The sequence below is a fragment of the Periplaneta americana genome, chromosome 10 (assembly GCF_040183065.1).
Source record: "Periplaneta americana isolate PAMFEO1 chromosome 10, P.americana_PAMFEO1_priV1, whole genome shotgun sequence".
Lineage (NCBI taxonomy): Eukaryota > Metazoa > Arthropoda > Insecta > Blattodea > Blattidae > Periplaneta > Periplaneta americana.
The window spans coordinates 162,002,240-162,021,559 of record NC_091126.1 but is presented as its reverse complement, the minus strand read 5'-3'; the positions used below and the strand labels follow the sequence as shown (position 1 = coordinate 162,021,559).

General features: G+C 35.3%; 1 protein-coding gene across 1 annotated transcript in view; it reads left to right on the top strand.

Annotated features, from left to right (window-relative positions):
* The window catches only part of LOC138708120 (cytosolic 10-formyltetrahydrofolate dehydrogenase), a 60,180-nt gene that overhangs the window by 24,179 nt on the left and 16,681 nt on the right, over window positions 1-19,320 (top strand). The window contains exons 9-13 of the mRNA XM_069838330.1: window positions 3,816-3,931; window positions 4,002-4,223; window positions 8,156-8,349; window positions 10,868-11,061; window positions 14,558-14,677. Coding sequence (XP_069694431.1) covers window positions 3,816-3,931; window positions 4,002-4,223; window positions 8,156-8,349; window positions 10,868-11,061; window positions 14,558-14,677 — 846 coding nt within the window. The remainder of the gene's footprint in view (window positions 1-3,815; window positions 3,932-4,001; window positions 4,224-8,155; window positions 8,350-10,867; window positions 11,062-14,557; window positions 14,678-19,320) is intronic.

Sequence of the window (19,320 nt, the reverse complement as noted above, 5' to 3'; positions counted from 1 at the left end):
AAATTTTCACCAATATGATATTACAATTATTTGTTATGTACAACATGAACTATCTGCTCCAAAAATCTGCAGTTATTTCACTTATATACAGTATATATATATATATATATATATATATATATACACACACCGTTTTAGAAAGTGTTGTATGTTAATAGAAAACTAAGAACTGGAAAGTTTTTGCGTACAGTAAAACCTCGATAAGACGCGCCTGCTTATTACGCTATCCCATGTAATACGCTTTTTTTGTCCGGTCCCTGCACATTTCATATATAATGCCTTTATAAAATACCCCGTTTGTTACGCTCAAGTCCCGCGTAACACGCTGATTTTATGGAATATTTTCGATGTAATTTTCAGCAATGTACTGTAACAGCAATGAAACATCTTGGTCACTGAACTCACTGGTGCCATTAACCTGAACAGTATTGGTATTCGACCCTTTACCTGCGCATTTAAACCTTCATACTTCATACCTTAGTATACCCCACTCTCTTGTTACGCTCTCTTATTCGACTCTTCACCTGCGCGCTGAAAACCTACGTACAGTTACAATACCTCACCCTCTTGCTAACCCTTTCTCTCAAACAACATTCCTCACTCAGCAGTAATAAAATTCTGGAAATTTTTGCTGGGCAGTATGTTGTCCTTTAGTGTATTGAAGTGTCTGTGAATGTGATCAAATGACAATGAGTGTTAAACAAAAAGCGCTTTCTGTGTCGGAAAAATTGAAAATCTTACGAAAGTACGATGAGATCAGTACTCTTACTCAGAAACAACAATTCCCTGATTCATTAGGAATCCCATCATCGATATTAAGAACGATAATAAAAAATCGCGACTCAATCACTGCAGCTGCGACGTCGTCAGGAGGATATGATCGCAGGAAACTGAAGTGTAGTAAACATGAGGACTTGGAGAACACGCACACGGCATGACTTTTTTTTTTTCCGAAAGAATTAAGTACAGTACATATTGTAAATGTCTTTGACGTACAGTACAGTAATTACATAATGGAGTAATACTATATTATCTTTTATGAATCATGTATTTCAATAAAGAAAAATGCTAATAGATACTGTATACAAGTCAAAATTAGTATACCCACCTAATACGCGGTCCCGGTTAATACGCGGTTTACACACGGTCCCTTGAACAGCGTCTTATCGGGATTTTACCGTATTTAAAAAAGTTATGTAATATTAGCATTCTTTTCATACATAAAAATAGGTTCATTCCATCCTATTTCACAAAAAAAAAAACACACACAGAGAGAGGGAGGGAGAGGGAAGAGGAAGGAGTTGGGAGATATATATGACGTGTGTATGTACTGTACACTGGGCTGCAAAAGAAATCCCAAGTCGAAGTCGCTATCGATTTATCATGTTATGAGGACTTTGCTTAGGAAACAATAGAAATATAGATACATAAAAGGCATTGCATATAAACTGTATTATTGCTCTGTTATCATTACATCATTCAGCTTGTTCGTGTATGTCTTCAATAAACTATAAATAAAGCGGTAGAGCTCTCTCTTGCTGCCATCCCAACTCTTCATAATCATTAATATTTCCCCTTATTTCGTTTCGTGGTCCACCCAGTATATTAAGATGTTATAATTTTCAGCTTTTCTTGAAAGGTGAAGTTAGTTTTCATCATTTTGTTGTGACTTTAATGTTGGTTTCAGAACTTTAGGCACAATACTGGTAACTTAGAGTAACTAACAAAATAAACTTAGTTTTATTTCTAAGTTGTCGTCATGCTTGCTGCTGCCGCTGTCCTGCCACCGCGGTCATCATTAATGTTACTACTACCACCATCACCACCACCACCACTACCATTAACTCCACCACCACTACCACTGCCATTATTACCAACATTATAACCACTGCCACCATCAGTACCACACCCAACATGAACATGTTAGTTATATTTTAAGATTTGTTAACATACAAAACGTTGTTGTTTTCTAATGCCAGGCATTTGACAATAAAGTCATTTGACCTCTTGCACTCCAATATGTGAAAATGGCAAGTTGTAGCCGATTTAAGTGAACACCATATTTTAACGTTTTGGTGGCTACTTCATTCACACACAATCCCCAGAATGTCTGAAGGACCACACCTGCTGTTGGTCGACGGGTCCATTGGATCTAGCTGGGAGATCTTGTTGGTCACCAGCTTTCCCTCCTTAAGCCACTGGAGGACGATTTTAGTGCCATAGCAGGTCAGCACTAGGAACAGAAAAGTAGAAAGAGGAGGAAGGAAAGTGAAATGAACCCCTAGGCCTCGAATGCTCTAATGCCGTCGGGGTCGAAGAAAGTAAGAGTTCAGTCAGAGGACTGGATAGGAAAGGGTAAAGAGGGAACTGGTATTGAATAGAGAAAAATTATACCAAATTCAGTCATTAACTCATCAAGCTGACCAGTGCTAATTCATGAGTAGCCCCTCCCTTTACATTCAAAGTTTGCTGCATTTTAAGAAGTCGAGTAGCAAAATGCGACAAATGCGACTGTCTTAAACCCTGGCCTATGTATATGTGTGTATGATGTGTGTGTGTGTGTGTGTGTGTGTGTATGTATGTATGTATGTATATATATATATATATATATATATATATATATATATATATATAAAACTTAAGTTATGGGGTAGATTTAAGTTTGATATTCTGTTCTACCATTCCAAAAAAAAAAAAGAGGATGGACCTGATTCCTCTAGAATTACGATGTTGAAGCTTTAAACTTTTCGTTAAAGATGAAGTGAATTTTACTCATTTTTGTTTTCTTTGTTGTTAGTTTCAGAACTTGTCGTTCAGATATGGTAACTTAAGGGGAGAGGACGGTATTTTTTAAAACTTTTTTCCTATTTGGTGTAAAGTACTAATTTTTTATATGTAGAAAACTCATACCTGTAGAAACTCAACCAAAAATAAATATTTGGAAAAAAAAAATTCTGGGGGCCCAGATTTAAAAAAAAAATACCCAATGCAGGATTTTATTGAAATCGATTTATCTAAACCATTTTTAAAGGTAGATTCATCCCGTTTTTTGCAATGTACTTGCAAAAGCATGCTCTACAAACTGTCTGTAACAGAATTTTGATATTAGTCCCTACGTTTGTAAAATAAAAAATTAAAATTTAATAACACTTTTCTCAATTCCTTTCTTGTAAACAAACGGACGTAGTTTTAAAATGAAATCAGTTAACAAAATTCTGTTACAGAGAAAAGTTTCCTAATAGTCTAAAGAATGTGTGTTCCAAATTTCATGCATGTATCTTTAATAGTTCAGAAATTATATCCATTTTTATCTGGCAATGTAGCAAAAAAATGAAGTTACCGTAAACCGATAAAAGGGGGTGAGTTATTTAAAAATCCATAGCGCAGGGAGTTTAAAAATGGCGTCTCAACATCCGATAAGGGCACAAATACTCACGAAATGTTATGCAATGCATTCCACACATATCAAGGAGTATTTTAAAGAAAACAAATTTTGAAAATTCAATTTGCCGGAAACAACAATAAAAGGGGTCGAGTGATTTAAAAATCCATAACGCAGGAAGTTAAAAAATGGCGTCTCAGCATCTGATAAGGGCACAAATACCCACAAAATATTATGCTATGCATTCCACACATATCACAGAGCATTTTAAAGAACAATGTTTTTTTTTTAATTTACTCGTTCTTCACCAAAAAATACCATCCTCTCCCCTTAAATTAACTTACAAGACGAAATTAACTTTATTTTATGCTGTATTTTTGGTCATCATCATAACTATCATCAATCTGTCCTACTGATTATTTCACTTTTACAGGTACAACGGGCGTCAAAAGCTGATGTTCACAAGGCTGTAGAGGCTGCCAAAATGGCGTTTGAATGCGGAGAATGGAGCAAAATAAGTGCACGGGACAGAGGAATGCTGTTATACAGGTACCTAGTGTTCGAGAGAATGTATATATAATTGAGTGAAATTCATCGCTTATCATATATTGTATTTCAGGCTTGCAGATTTGATGGATGAACACAAGGAAGAACTGGCAACAATTGAATCGATCGATTCTGGAGCTGTATACACCTTGGCTTTGAAAACACACGTTGGCATGTCAATAGAGACATGGCGGTACTTTGCTGGCTGGTGCGATAAGATCCACGGTTCAACTATTCCTATTAGTCATGCAAGACCGAATAGGAATCTTACATTCACTAAAAAGGAGCCAATAGGGTAAGTACAAAATGATTATTGTTTTAACTATTACAATATACATAACCATGATACAAGGGAAAAAAAAAATTGGCAATAATATTCAGAGCTTTAAAAAATGATTGCACATAAAGATGCACATGCGATGGGAACTTTCCTCCGTAATGAGTTGCCATCACTACTAAAGATACTTATTAGTAGAAAATTTAGAACAGAGCTGAAGAACTGCCTAAATTATAAATGTCTCTATATTCTTGAAGAGTTGACTAATAATGTGTAATTAATTGTACCCCCATTTTTTTCTGCACCCCCACCAATAACCATGTTTTCAAATACAGTAAAACCTTGCTAAAACGTACCCTCTATAAAGAGGAAACCTGCACAAACGGAAAATAAATTTGGGAACGGAATGATTTTCTATGTAAAATAATACTTCAAAACGGAAAACTGCCTAATGCGAAAACGGAATCATTTTTGGGCACCATTTAGGTATAAAAAACCTGACAAACTGATAATTTTAAGCGTAACTGTCGCTAAATTCTTTCAAACCATTTTTAATTTTGCGATAATACTGTATGAAGCATGACAATTTCTTGTGTGACTGTACATACAATGATCTGGAAGACTTTCGCTATTCTTTGTCAGGCGTCGGGGTGAAGCTTCTCTAACCATGTCACTATTCTTTGCTTATTGTCAAGGATGGGGCAGGTTATTGTCCTCCTGTACCATTACTTCTTTCAATCCTCTACAATTTCTTTCATTTATTCTCAGTTTTGTGCTAACAAGCCAATACAGTGATAAAGGACAGTGCGAGTAGAATAAAACTGTGAATAATTGTAGTGTAGTGTCAATTTAGTTTCACATTTCCATTTATTTATTCTGAGATTTGTGTTAATATGCCAATACAATGTTAAATAACAGTGCGAATAAAGTAAAACTGTGCGACTTAATAAAAAGGCCTAGATGATCAGTTCTATAATGGAAGAGTGGCTTCATAATTTTAATGGAGCAATGAAACGTCAAGGTCGTAAGGTCATACTGTTTTTAGACAATGCTATCTGCCATCCAAGAACTGATTTGTCTAACGTGAAGTTAATCTATTTTCCATCAAACACAACTTCAGTTACACAACCGATGGATCAGGGTGCAATTTACACTCTGAATTGATGCAGGACGCGAAGGAAATCCTACAACGTTCCCTTCAAAAAAAAGTTGCAGCAATGCACTTTAAAAGAAATGTGGGGGCCAAGAATCTAGGGCGCAGAGAGAGGGAGAGAGAGAGGCTGCAATTACATAAGTTAATAATTATGAAAATAAAATTCACTTTGCATGTAAGTTACTGTAGTAACTTTTATTCCAAATTATTTCTTCATAACTATTCTTAGTTTTGCCAAAACTCAACCCTTTGTAAAACGAAAACCTGTGAAAACGGAAAAAAAATTCTGGAATGATCGCGTTTCATTTTAGGGAGGTTTTGTCTATTTTGTTGAAATACTCCAGCTGTTCAATTGTACAGTCTGCCACAGTGTTTACATAGTAGGGTAACTGTTAAAAAAAATGTATTTTGGCACTGTGTAACATAGTGGCGCCACTGAACCATTGGGTGGCAATTGGTTGTACTTTTTGGAGTTTCAGTTTTTAAAATTCTCAGTCACACTACCTCTATGACCGAAGAAGTAGGAAGTAGGAAATATCTCTTCTAGCTATCTACTGCTCATACCAACACTGAGACGGGTATTCATTGTAAAACTGTATGATATGAGAAGTCAACAGTGAAAATGTTTTCAGCCCATGATCATTTTGAATCGCAAGGCTATCCTGAGAACAATTTTTTCTTTTCCACGTTGATACGAAAGAATACAAATCTTTCATCTGTTATTGAAAGGCTTAGAGAAATATAATTTGCAGCAAATGTCAAACTTGTTTTAATGTTCATGCAAATCAAGCTTTTATGTATAACTCCCTGTAAAGTTGATTTGAATAATTTCGAGGGAAAAATTGTTCCAGGGCCGGGCATCAAACCCGGGACATTTGGTTTAACGTACCAACGCTCTACCAACTGAGCTACCTGGGAACTGTACCAGACACAGATCCAATTTTCCACGTTGATAGGAAAGAATACAAATCTTTCATCTGTTATTGAAAGGCTTAGACAAATATAATTTGCAGCAAATGTCAAACTTGTTTTAATGTTCATGCAAATCAAGCTTTCAGGTATAACTCTCTGTAAAGTTGATTTGAATAATTTCGAGGGAAAAATTGTTTCGGGGCCGGGCATCGAACCCGGGACCTTTGGTTAAACGTACCAATGCTCTACGAACTGAACTACCCGGGAACTCTACCAGACACGGATCCAATTTTTCCCTCTATATCCACAGACCTCAACGTGGGCTGACAACCATCAAGCAACCAACATTGAGTGCACATTAACTCTGTGTGACTTAAATTGTGGTTTTCTGTAACGTACAGTGACGTGTAGTATGCAAATCAAGCTTTCAGGTATAACTCCCTGTAAAGTTGATTTGAATAATTTCGAGGTAAAAATTCTTCCGGGGCTGGGCATCGAACCCGGGACCTTTGGTTAAACGTACCAACGCTCTACCAACTGAGCTACCCGGAACTCTACCAGACACCGATCCAACTTTTCCCTCTATATCCACAGACCTTAACGTGGGCTGACAACTGTCAAGCAACCAACATTGAGTGCACACTAACTCTGTGTGACTTAAATTGTGGTTTTCTGTAACGTACAGTGACGTGTATTATGCAAATCAAGCTTTCGGGTATAACCCCCTGTAAAGTTGATTTGAATAATTTCGAGGGAAAAATTGTTCTGGGGCTGGGCATCGAACCTGGGACCTTTGGTTAAACGTACCAATGCTCTACCAACTGAGCTACCCGGGAACTCTAGAAGACACTGATCCAATTTTTCCCTCTATATCAGTGATCGCCAAAAGCTGTGTCGCGACACATGCCCCTGCCTTCACTCAAGCGTAACCATGGCATCATACCCCCACCCTCCGTTTACAGCCATCATAAGTAAAGACATTTATCAGAAGCGGACGTACGCATGTAATGTTACAAGTGTGTAGGATAATATATTTCGATGTCTTTTCGAAAACAGATAGTAAGTAAAAACTTAATTTTAAGGAGCATGGGAGGAAAAGTATTTATTTTGTGCAGATGGCAAAAATATGAGATGCATACTTAATTTGTTGTAAAATTTTAAATGAAGTATAAAATAACAATGTACGTTGTCATTATTCTTCTTGTTATGAAGACTACCACGCCCTTACCTGTAACTTCAATATTTCATTAATAAACTAACAATAAAAAATATTGGCTTCTATGTCTTAACCGGTGTAAAATACTTCGAAGTTTTTTTTTTAAATATGTAGTGTAATTTACAATTTCGTGACCAGCCTGGTACACTTTTCTAATTTCAAATATCTGCTTATGTAAAGTACACGTTCTTTTTATGGTAAATAAGAAAATAAATTTATTTTATTTTATTAATAATACAAAAATAATGAATAAAAGGATAAAAAAATTACATGGGAAAAAGTGTGTATAGTTAATAAGTAGAAGAATATTATATAGTTTTTGTTTTTTGGTCACAGTCCGTCTCTGCACTTTTATTCACTGCATTACCTGGGGAGATATCCACTCCAACCCTTTCCCTGCGATAGTGGTGTGCGGTTTGCATTTCATTTACGTCATAATTTCGTGGTGTTTGGCAACCACTGCTCTATAGCCACAGACCTCAATGTAGGCTGACAACAGTCAAGCAACCAACATTGAGTGCACACTAACTCTGTGTGACTTAAATTGTGGTTTTCTGTAACGTACAGTGACATGTATTCTGCATTTATGTATTTGTTTTAATGTTTATTTCTTTGATTCATAATGGAAAGTAAAAGGGGAGAAAGAATGCATGACTAAATTACTTGCAGTGTATGTGGCTTGGTGACGCCTTGGAATTATCCTTTGATGATGCTGTCCTGGAAGATGGCGGCTTGTCTGGCAGCTGGCAACACAGTGGTCATGAAACCGGCTCAGGTCTCGCCATTGACTGCTCTCAAATTCGCCGAACTTTCAGTGAAGGCTGGATTTCCACCTGGTGTAATCAACATCTTGCCAGGAACAGGTGAGACTTAAAACAACTACTGTATTGCAGTGCTAGAGTGCACTGTGAATATTAAAACTTCCAATTTCCTCCATTTTATGAGCGATTTTGTGTTCTAAAAAAGCAATATTAGGCAAGTTATCCATTTACACTGAATTTCTTCTTACTTTCTTCCTTTCTTACATTCCATTGCTGTTCGTTGCATTGATTGTATGAATAAATTTTTACTACATGATACTTATTATGTAGTAACTCATTTTCATTATGTATTATCAATAGGAGCAGTATTTGCAATTGCAGCACCTTGACCTGAAATAGTTTCTCAGAATAAATCAAGAAAATTTCCCAAACCTTACAGTTTATTATACAGGGTTCAAATGGAGCAAAAAATGTAAATACAGTATATTCCATTCTCAAAAATTTCCATGTGATGTCCATGTAGTAACAAATTACTTTTGTTTTCTATATCATGAATATGAAATACCGGCATTGCTATTTCGAAATAGTATCTGGCAGGGGTGGTTATTCAGGTGAAGTAGGTGAAGTACCATTTCACCTATTTACGTGTAAAACGCAATTTTATCTCGTATTAATAATTAACTCTAGTTATTACCGGTTCCGTATTACTAAAATAAAAAAGTTTTATTTTCAGTCGTTATTAACAGTGTTTAGTTATATAAATAGTACCTGTAACCGTCCGCTGAATAGGATGTCAACTGTTACGAGCGCAGAGCGGTGTCTATTGAAACCTATAGACCTAATACTGTAGAGGTGAAAATATTTGGGCTCTCATTCTCATACAGCACTTGGTTTCCATGGTAACGTGACGTCACGCACTAAAGGAAGATTGTATGAGTGAAGTGAGTTTCTGAGTCTTTCAGTTAGAGGGAACTGTCAGACTTGTAGGTGGAGTAACCAGTTTGCAGACCTAACGTTACATCTGCTGTCTGCTGTCCAAAAATCTGAAAGTTAGAATTTATAAAACAGTTATATTACCGGTTCTTCTGTATGGTTGTGAAACTTGGACTCTCACTCTGAGAGAGGAACATAGGTTCAGGGTGTTTGAGAATAAGGTGCTTAGGAAAATATTTGGGGCTAAGCGGGATGAAGTTACAGGAGAATGGAGAAAGTTACACAACACAGAACTGCACGCATTGTATTCTTCACCTGACATAATTAGGAACATTAAATCCAGACGTTTGAGATGGGCAGGGCATGTAGCACGTATGGGCGAATCCAGAAATGCATATAGAGTGTTAGTTGGGAGACCGGAGGGAAAAAGACCTTTAGGGAGGCCGAGACGTAGATGGGAGGATAATATTAAAATGGATTTGAGGGAGGTGGGGTATGATGATAGAGACTGGATTAATCTTGCACAGGATAGGGACCGCTGGCGGGCTTATGTGAGGGCGGCAATGAACCTTCGGGTTCCTTAAAAGCCATTTGTAAGTAAGTAAGTAACGTTACAGAAGGGTTGAAGCTAATCTCCAAAGCCGGGGGCTATTGTTGAAGGGCTGTGAAATTTTACAGTATGTACTACCTGACTCGAGAAAAGCATCCTCATTCCTTGTGTCTAAGCAGCCAGCCCTGCAGCGGTAAATAAGTTGGCTATATGTTATTTTATTAGGAATGCACGCCACATACATTCGTAAAGTTTAAAAGTTGTTTTCCGTCGCGTGTATTATTTCTTCTCATGAGTTTGCCAGTTTTGTTCCAGCTCTTGTAGGCCTACTTGAAAGTTTAACGCGCGCGTAAATGTACACATGTAGTTTAGTACTTATTAACTTATTATTTAATGTATTTAGAGTATATTAGTGATACGTGTATATAGTGTATTTATCCTACATCGTAGTGTATATTGTATGTTTAATCACTGTAGTGCTATTATGCAAATACTTAGGTACCAGTACATAGAAAATATTAATAAATGAGTGCGAAATATGTGTCCCGGAAATGGCACGGTTTGTAATATATTGGAAATGCCGTTTTGCAGACATAAATATGAGGATGGAAAAGATGTTTTAAATTCTGGACGTCCTACAGTTCCATTTGTTCTTTGTTTTAAAAAGTGCTAAAAATAGAGAAGTTGTATAAAATAACTTAAATTATTCCAATGAAAGAAGCTTATCTCTTTGAAAAGATTGAAAATTTCATTTGGAATGTCACATAGCAGGAGAGACTTTTATCATTAGCCCCATAGCTTTGCATAGAGATATACTGTCCACCTTCAGTTGAACTGAGACATTTCATGAAAACATTATGACAGGTTTGCTGCTTTAAAAGACAGGAGGATTGATTTTGTATGCAAGAAGTTGGTGAGTCCTGAAATAAATTAATTTTCCTCTTTTCATGTGTTCCAGAACTAGTACAATTGTACGCAGTTTACGAATAGTAGGCCTTCTCATTATATTAGCAAAACTGTTCATGTATTTGTGTATGTGAACAGTACTTCACCTATTTTCTTTATGACGAGCCGCTACTGGTATCTGGTACTGTTTCTAATAACACAAAAACATAATGGGCGACTGTCTTGTTACAGGATCAGAAACAGGAAATGCAATAGCAAGTCACCCTGAAATCAGAAAACTCGGGTTCACTGGCAGTACTGAAATAGGACAAGTAATCATGAGGAGTTGTGCAGACTCAAATTTGAAGAAGGTTTCTCTGGAACTGGGTGGAAAATCTCCACTTATAATTTTTGATGACTGTGATCTTGACAGAGCTGTTAGAATGGTAAGTTTTTACTTCCTCTCAAGTTGAGTGTGTTCAAGAAGAAAACTTGCCATAGAATGATCATGTAGCAATAATATTTATTCACTTACTTGAGTCTAGTATAATGGGTGATCCTCTTGCTCCACATCTGATTTATTTGTCCTTAAGTCCACACCTGTGGAGTAACGGTCAGCGTGTCTGGCCGCGAAACCAGGTGGCCCGGGTTCGAATCCCAGTCGGGGCAAGTTACCTGGTTGAGGTTTTTTCCGGGGTTTTCCCCTCAATCCAATACGAGCAAATGCTGGGTAACTTTCGGTGCTGGACCCCGGATTCATTTCACCGGCATTATCACCTTCATATCATTCAGACGCTAAATAACCTAAGATGTTGATACAGCGTTGTAAAATAACCAAATAAAATAAAATAAAAATTTGTCCTTAAGGAAAGAAAGCTGTTTACCTCAATGTGCAACAAAGTTTTCATTACAACTGTGTTACAGTCGACTTCCGATAATTAGCCGTAATTAATGCACGAATTTTCGCGAAATATCGAAAATCGCGAATTATCAGAAAAATGTATTATTATTGTTTAAAGTCCAGTTGAAATTACTGAGGCAGGTTCAGTTATTAAAATACGCCTAAAAATCATGTGCAAAACGTGAAACAGTGCAAAATATTTTTAATCATTTTAATACAGCATTATACAACACTGTAGTGGGATAGAATCTTAAAACAAGAAACACAAGTTTTACAAAATATCATAAGATGAAGGATGAGTGGAACGGAAAAAAATTATCTCCGGGACCGGGATTTGAACCCGGGTTTTCAGCTTTATGTGCTGATGCTCTATCCACTAATCCACACCGGATTCCCATCCCGATGTCGGATTGAATCCTCTCAGTTTAAGTTCCACCTCTTGGGTTCCCTCTAGTGGCCTAACCTCATTCACTGCGTCATAGATATATGACAGTGGCACAATGTCCACGCATGTGCAGAGGTGGACTCATTATGAATGACTAAGTGGCCGGGATCCGACGGAATAAGCGCCGTCTTAAATCACGAAGTTATTATTTTTTCGCATATCATATATTATTACGATGTACTGAAGTACATATGATATTTCCGTGTAGAAATTCTGCGTCATCATATGATGAAGGATGAGTGGAACGTAGAAAAATTCTCTCGGGCAACGGGATTTGAACCTGGATTTTCAGCTCTACGTGCTGACGCTCTATCCACTAAGCCCCACTGGATTCCCATCCTGATGTCGGATTGAATCCTCTCAGTTTAAGTTCCACCTTTTGAGTTCCGTCAGTGCTTATTCTGTCAGATCCACACCTGTGGAGTAACGGTCAGCGCGTCTGGCCGCGAAACCAGGTGGCCCGGGTTCGAATCCCGGTTGGGGCAAGTTACCTGGTTGAGGTTTTTTCCGGGGTTTTCCCTCAACCCAATACGAGCAAATGCTGGGTAACTTTCGGTGCTGGACCCCGGACTCATTTCACCGGCATTATCACCTTCATTTCATTCAGACGCTAAATAACCTAGATGTTGATACAGCGTCGTAAAATAACCCAATAAAATAAAATATTCCTTCAGATCCCAGCCACTTAGTCATTCATAATGAGTGCACCTCTGCACATGTGTGGACATTGTGGCACTGGCATACATCTAAGAAGCAGTGCATGAGGGTAGAGGGAACCCAAGAGGTGGAACTTAAACTGAGAGGATTCAATCCGACATCGGGATGGGAATCCGGTGTGGCTTAGTGGATAGAGCGTCAGCACATAGAGCTGAAAACCTGGGTTCAAATCCCTGTGCCGGAGAGAATTTTTCTCTGTTTCACTCATCCTTCATCATATGATGACGCAGAATTTCTGCACGGAAATATCATATGTACTTCAGTACAACGTAATCATATAAACTATCATAAGACATTAATTTAACAAAAATAATACCAGCTTTTTTTTTTTCTTAGAGGACTGTTTATATTTTCTGATTTTAGATCGCAAATTTCTTAGAGCGTAAATCAAGTAAAAACGGAAATGACAACGTTACTTCGCCCCTCTCCCCACCAAAGAAAGGATGGCGAATTACCTGGAAAGCAAATTAACGGCACTTGATTTATCGGAAGTTGACTGTATTCTAATTAAAGTTATCGACTTTAATCCATAGGCCTACTCAGTCATCACTTTATTTGATTTCTCTCATTTTGATTCAAATTCTCTTTTGTTACCTCTCCAAATTATCATGTTATTGCGTACATCTCATTCATAATAGTGTTGAAGAGGATATGTGATAGGATGCTGCCCTCTCTTACTCTATTTCTTGACTCAAGCCAGTCTGTTTCCCTACTTGATGTTCTTATACAACACGCACAGTTTCCATAAGCGTTCCTCAATCTTTTTGTTATGGAATGTGATACTTTCTCACTCACTCTTTAGAACTACAGTACATTGATCTTAGGATTATCTTTGCGCTTCCTAAAGATGAAACTTTCATTGTCTAGAAGGCAATGTTTTTCTACTGATTATAATATCTTCACATTTTTGCAAGTATTCCTTCTTGCGTTAGTGTTAAGGTATGAACTAACATTGTTCAGTTGTGAACTTTCAGAACGTTATACAATGTATTTCTTACAAGGATTAAAAATATTTTAACTATGGGTACAATTTCAGGACCTAGAGTAGTAGCATTTTTCTGCAAGAATATATATGTGACTTTTATGATACAAGAATTGCTTTTGATTTTTTGCTTTTGTTGAAAATTTCTATAATAGTACATTATGCAACGAGCCTATAATGATAGTAATTAAGACACGAGTATGTTTGTTTATGAAACGAGCGCAAGCGAGTTTCATAATTTTTATACGAGCGTCTTAATTACCATTATAGGCAAGTTTCATACGACTTTTTATGCTCGACCATATTTCTAACTTGAAATTATTCAGAAGTATTCATTTTATTTGTATCTGAAGATCGGAAGCGACCTTGTGCATAGCTCGTAAATTGTGAGATGTGCGCAGATGCGAAAGTATTGATTTTTTACGAGGAACATTAATGTCATTGACCTTGATGTAATGTAGAGAATAACATGAACTAATTTTGATATAACTTGGAAATTGATTTAGAATTGAAAAACGAGATGACAAATTGAATTTATTTGAATATTATTTATAATTAACGCTAATTATTATAGTAACAGAACATAACCTTCTGCGACAGTATTGGATTTCCAGCCTCCGTGACGTTTCGCTAATTGTCTTTCGATTGCATATCCGAGAATAATTGAAAACCTGAACTTTAATGAATAGGTGTACTTTAATGACATGCATTAAAGGACTACTACCAGGTGCATAATTACTACATTTCGGCATGGTCGAGCATAAATGTATTTAAATTTTTATATTGTTTTGAGGTGTAATGATAGTACATACAGTACAATAACAGTGCTGTAACAGTATGTTACTTTTACTACTACTGTCACTGCTAGGATTCCTGTTATCTTGATATTTTTTTCAGGGCAAGAGTGGCGTTTTCTTCAACAAAGGAGAGAATTGCATCGCAGCTGGTCGTCTCTTTGTGGAGTCTTCTATACATGATGAGTTTGTGGAAAGGGTGCTTGCAGGAACAAAGAAATTGGTGTGTATTAGGAAGTAGGTCTCACAATAGTATTCACAAGAATTAAATGTTCTATGTTGAATCTTTCGTACACTACTTTTAACACTTGAATATAAATAATTGATTAAATGGCGATTTTACTCGTGTTAATTATGTAAGCATGTGCGGCTTACAGCTGTTTCGGTGCTACTTGACACCATCCTCAGAGCCTACTAGATCTCGGCGCTATCTCAACTTCGCTGCCTGTTGTGTGGGTGCGTTCGTGTGATGAAGAGTTGTGTCAAATAGTGTGTTCTGAAATTGATCTGTGTGTTGAGAATTTGATTAGGGTGTGTTTTAGTGTATATGTATATTTCATATTGTTCTAGTGTGTTGAGTTTTTGATTTTTGGGTTGTATGTGTAGAATTTCCATGTTCACATTAAAGCAATAACCAGAGGACATAATACATCTACATATGCCGAACACATAACTAATGCTAACCACACATACAATAACATAAATACAGACATGGAAATTCTACACATACAACCCAAAACCAAAAACTCAACACATTAGAACAATATGAAATATATAGACACACTAAAACACACCCTAATCAAATTCTCAACACACAGATCAATTTCAGAACACACACACTATTTGACACAACTCTTCATGACATGAACGCACCCACACAACAGGCAGTGAAGCTGAGATAGCACTGAGATCTAGTTGGCTCTGAGGATGGTGTCAAGTAGCACCGAAACAGCTGTAAGCCGCACAGAAATAACTACCAGTATTCATATTCATATATTTATTTCTACACCATGCTTACTGGCTATGGTTCGCCACCACATTTCTGTATATGGGCTACCCATAGCCTTCTAATTACAATATATACTATTTATCTCATCATAGACGTGTGCTTTTGCTATTTATACTAATATGCCTATAATCTACCAAATAGTTCACTCTTCTCTGTCCTATTTATACATTCAAATTAACCTATTTTTACCTAACTCATCCTCCCGCAACAGCACCTTCTCCATTCAGTGGCGACTCGTGATATTTTTTGTATGTAGGATATGAGATTGACGACTGATGACCAAGACAGAAACTAATATTTATTAATAACAATATAATATTAGTAATAGTATTAATAATAATAATAATAATAATAATAATAATAATAATAATAATAATAACAATAATAAAGCATGCAAAATCAATACAAGTAGGCCTATGTTAGTTTTTGACTCACCATACTGGAACTGGCAATTTATTTATAGTGAAGTTCGATTCTCCTCCTCTTTTTAGTTGCGAAGATGGCTCCTAAGCCATTGTACTGCCAGGTATTTACCGATGCTCCATCGTACGTTTGCACTATTAATTTCTCGCTACAGTTAAATTCTTCTAAATAATCAAATACAGCTCCAGATATTCTTTCAGCAGTACCGTCATCTGAAAGTCCTGTTAATTCTTGTATTTATTATATTATATCAATTAAAATTATTTATTATTTCGTTTATTCTATTCTTTTAAAATGACCAATGAGCTACATTTAAGTAGGCTACAAGAGTACTTGAAAATTCTTATTGTAGTCTCTCCCTTGTTCCCTGCGCCATTGTTTTTTGTCTTTCTCTTTATGCTTTCCTTCTTTAAACAACACTTCTTAAACTATAATTCTTCTGTCCTTGATTTCCTCTTATCAAAACACTGCTACTTGAAGACTTGCACTCATCTTCTTCAACTACCCGTATATTACTAGTGTTTATAATTATTATCAGAGCTAGGATTTATACATAGTAAGAGTTAAGAATGACCCCGAGTATAGTTGAGTCGATGTGATGCCGGCTAAGAAGGTTTTAAGCCTGGTTGACAAGACTCCAAATACAAGAAAAGTCACAAGGACTAGACAGTGCAGCTTTTAAACTCCCCTCTGTTTTGTAAGTGGTGGTTAAGAGGATTAAAGACCCTTAGCGCTAACTAATGAAAGTACTGAATGACAAGAATGACAAGTATAAGGAGTGGAGGGCATGGTTTGCATATTTATAAACTATACCGACTAAAAATATTAGCTTTTACTACATACGAATCCTAGCCCTAATTATTATTGTCACACTAATTTTAACACTCACTTACTTTTCACCAGTATTCGAACTGATGAAAATGTAGATTGGTTTGGGAATCTTCTCGCTCACATAGCACCTTTTTTTTTCAATTATTATTATTATTATTATTATTATTATTATTATTATTATTATTATTATTATTATTATTATTAATTGTGTATTTTATGTCGTAATTATGTATATATTTATGTAACTATTTGTACAGGGCTATAATATGTATGATTTAATTACAGCCCTAATATACCTTCGGGTAAAATAGGGTTCTATAAACTTGGAAATTCAACAACAACAACAATATTCTTATTCTTTTTCTTCTCCGATGTGTCTATTAATTTTATACTATACATTGGTTAGATCCAAGCTTGAATATGCATCTGTTGTATGGAACTCCATTACTTCCACTGACTCGGCTAAATAGGAGAATAGTCAAAGAAAATTTATTTCCTTGTGTTCTTATAGATTTTTACCAAATTCCGATGACTATAAATATGAGATTAACTGTAAATATTTTTACTGCTGCAGTTTATTTGCCAGACGTCAAGATCTTGATTATTTATTTTTTTGTAAAGTCATTAAGGGTGATATTGATTGTGAATCATTCATAAGCAATATCAGTCTTCGTATTCCTGCTAAGGGTTTAAGATTTTATAACATTTTTTTATAATAGAAATTCAAAATCTCTCTCTCCGGTCTGCAGATGTATAAAATATGCTAATTTGCATGGATTAAGCTTGGATCCATTTAATGTGTAGTATATACTTTTTGAGTTTATCATTATATATCCTTACTTGTTAGTATTGTCAGATATTGCTATTTATTTTGTTGCATTTGGTCAAAGATTATTGATGACTATTATATTGTTTGTATTCCATCTCACTGCCATTTCTATCATTCATTCTCATCATCATTTCTTCTGTTTTGTTTTGTATCTTGTGCTAAACTGTAATTGGCCTTGCGCTGTTGTTTTGCACGTTAATATTCTAAATAAATAAATAAGTAAATAAATAAATAAATAAATAAATAAATAAATAAATAAATAAATAAATAAATAAATAAATAAATAAGTAAGTAAATAAATAAGTAAGTAAATAAATAAGTAAGTAAATAAATAAATAAATAAATAAATAAATAAATAAATAAATAAATAAATAAATAAATAAATAAATAAGTAAGTAAATAAATAAGTAAGTAAATAAATAAGTAAGTAAATAAATAAGTAAGTAAATAAATAAGTAAGTAAATAAATAAGTAAGTAAATAAATAAGTAAATAAATAAATAAATAAATAAGTGAATAAATAAATAAATAAATAAATAAATAAATAAGTAAATAAATAAATAAGTAAATAAGTAAATAAATAAATAAGTAAATAAATAAATAAATAAGTAAATAAATAAATAAATAAATAAGTAAATAAATAAATAAATAAATAAGTAAATAAATAAATAAGTAAATAAATAAATAAGTAAATAAATAAATAAGTAAATGAATAAATAAATAAATAAGTAAATAAATAAAAATTATTATTATTATTATTATTATTATTATTATTATTATTATTATTGTTGTTATTTCTGTTGTTTTAATGCACCTTTGAATTATTAGAAGGATGGTACCAGAGACTTTATGATTTTGTGTTAGGCCTACCAGTAGCTCGTGATGATAACTCAATATGGCTTAGTTAATGACTAGTAGGTTATTCACAAAAAAAAAAAAACAAACAAACAAAGAAAATTATATCATTAAAACAACAGTAGCAACTAAAATAATTCAGAGCACATTTTATTTTCCTAGCTGGGAATGAAAGTTAGAATTTATAAAACAGTTATATTACCGGTTCTTCTGTATGGTTGTGAAACTTGGACTCTCACTCTGAGAGAGGAACATAGGTTAAGGGTGTTTGAGAATAAGGTGCTTAGGAAAATATTTGGGGCTAAGTGGGATGAAGTTACAGGAGAATGGAGAAAGTTACACAACACAGAACTGCACGCATTGTATTCTTCACCTGACATAATTAGGAACTTAAAATCCAGACGTTTGAGATGGGCAGGGCATGTAGCACGTATGGGCGAATTCAGAAATGCATATAGAGTGTTAGTTGGGAGACCGGAAGGAAAAAGACCTTTAGGGAGGCCGAGACGTAGGTGGGAGGAAAATATTAAAATGGATTTGAGGGAGGTGGGGTATGATGATAGAGACTGGATTAATCTTGCACAGGATAGGGACCGCTGGCGGGCTTATGTGAGGGCGGCAATGAACCTCTGGGTTCCTTAAAAGCCATTTGTAAGTAAGTAAGCTGGGAATGAACACAGAAATGCAGAATTTGGGGGAAAAAATTCAGAAGCGGGGAAATTTCCCTGCTTTTCTTCATTTCAATTCCAACAAAGCTGTTCTCCAAGCAAAAAAAGAGATCCAGTGACGAGTAGACTGCAAGTTCTCTTCCTCTCTTTCATCTTTCCTTCACTCAAATAATGGCAGCATTGATTATTTTCTTTCACTCATGTATATCGTTAGAACTTATGTAAAGTTAGGCAGTAATATTCATTAGCACT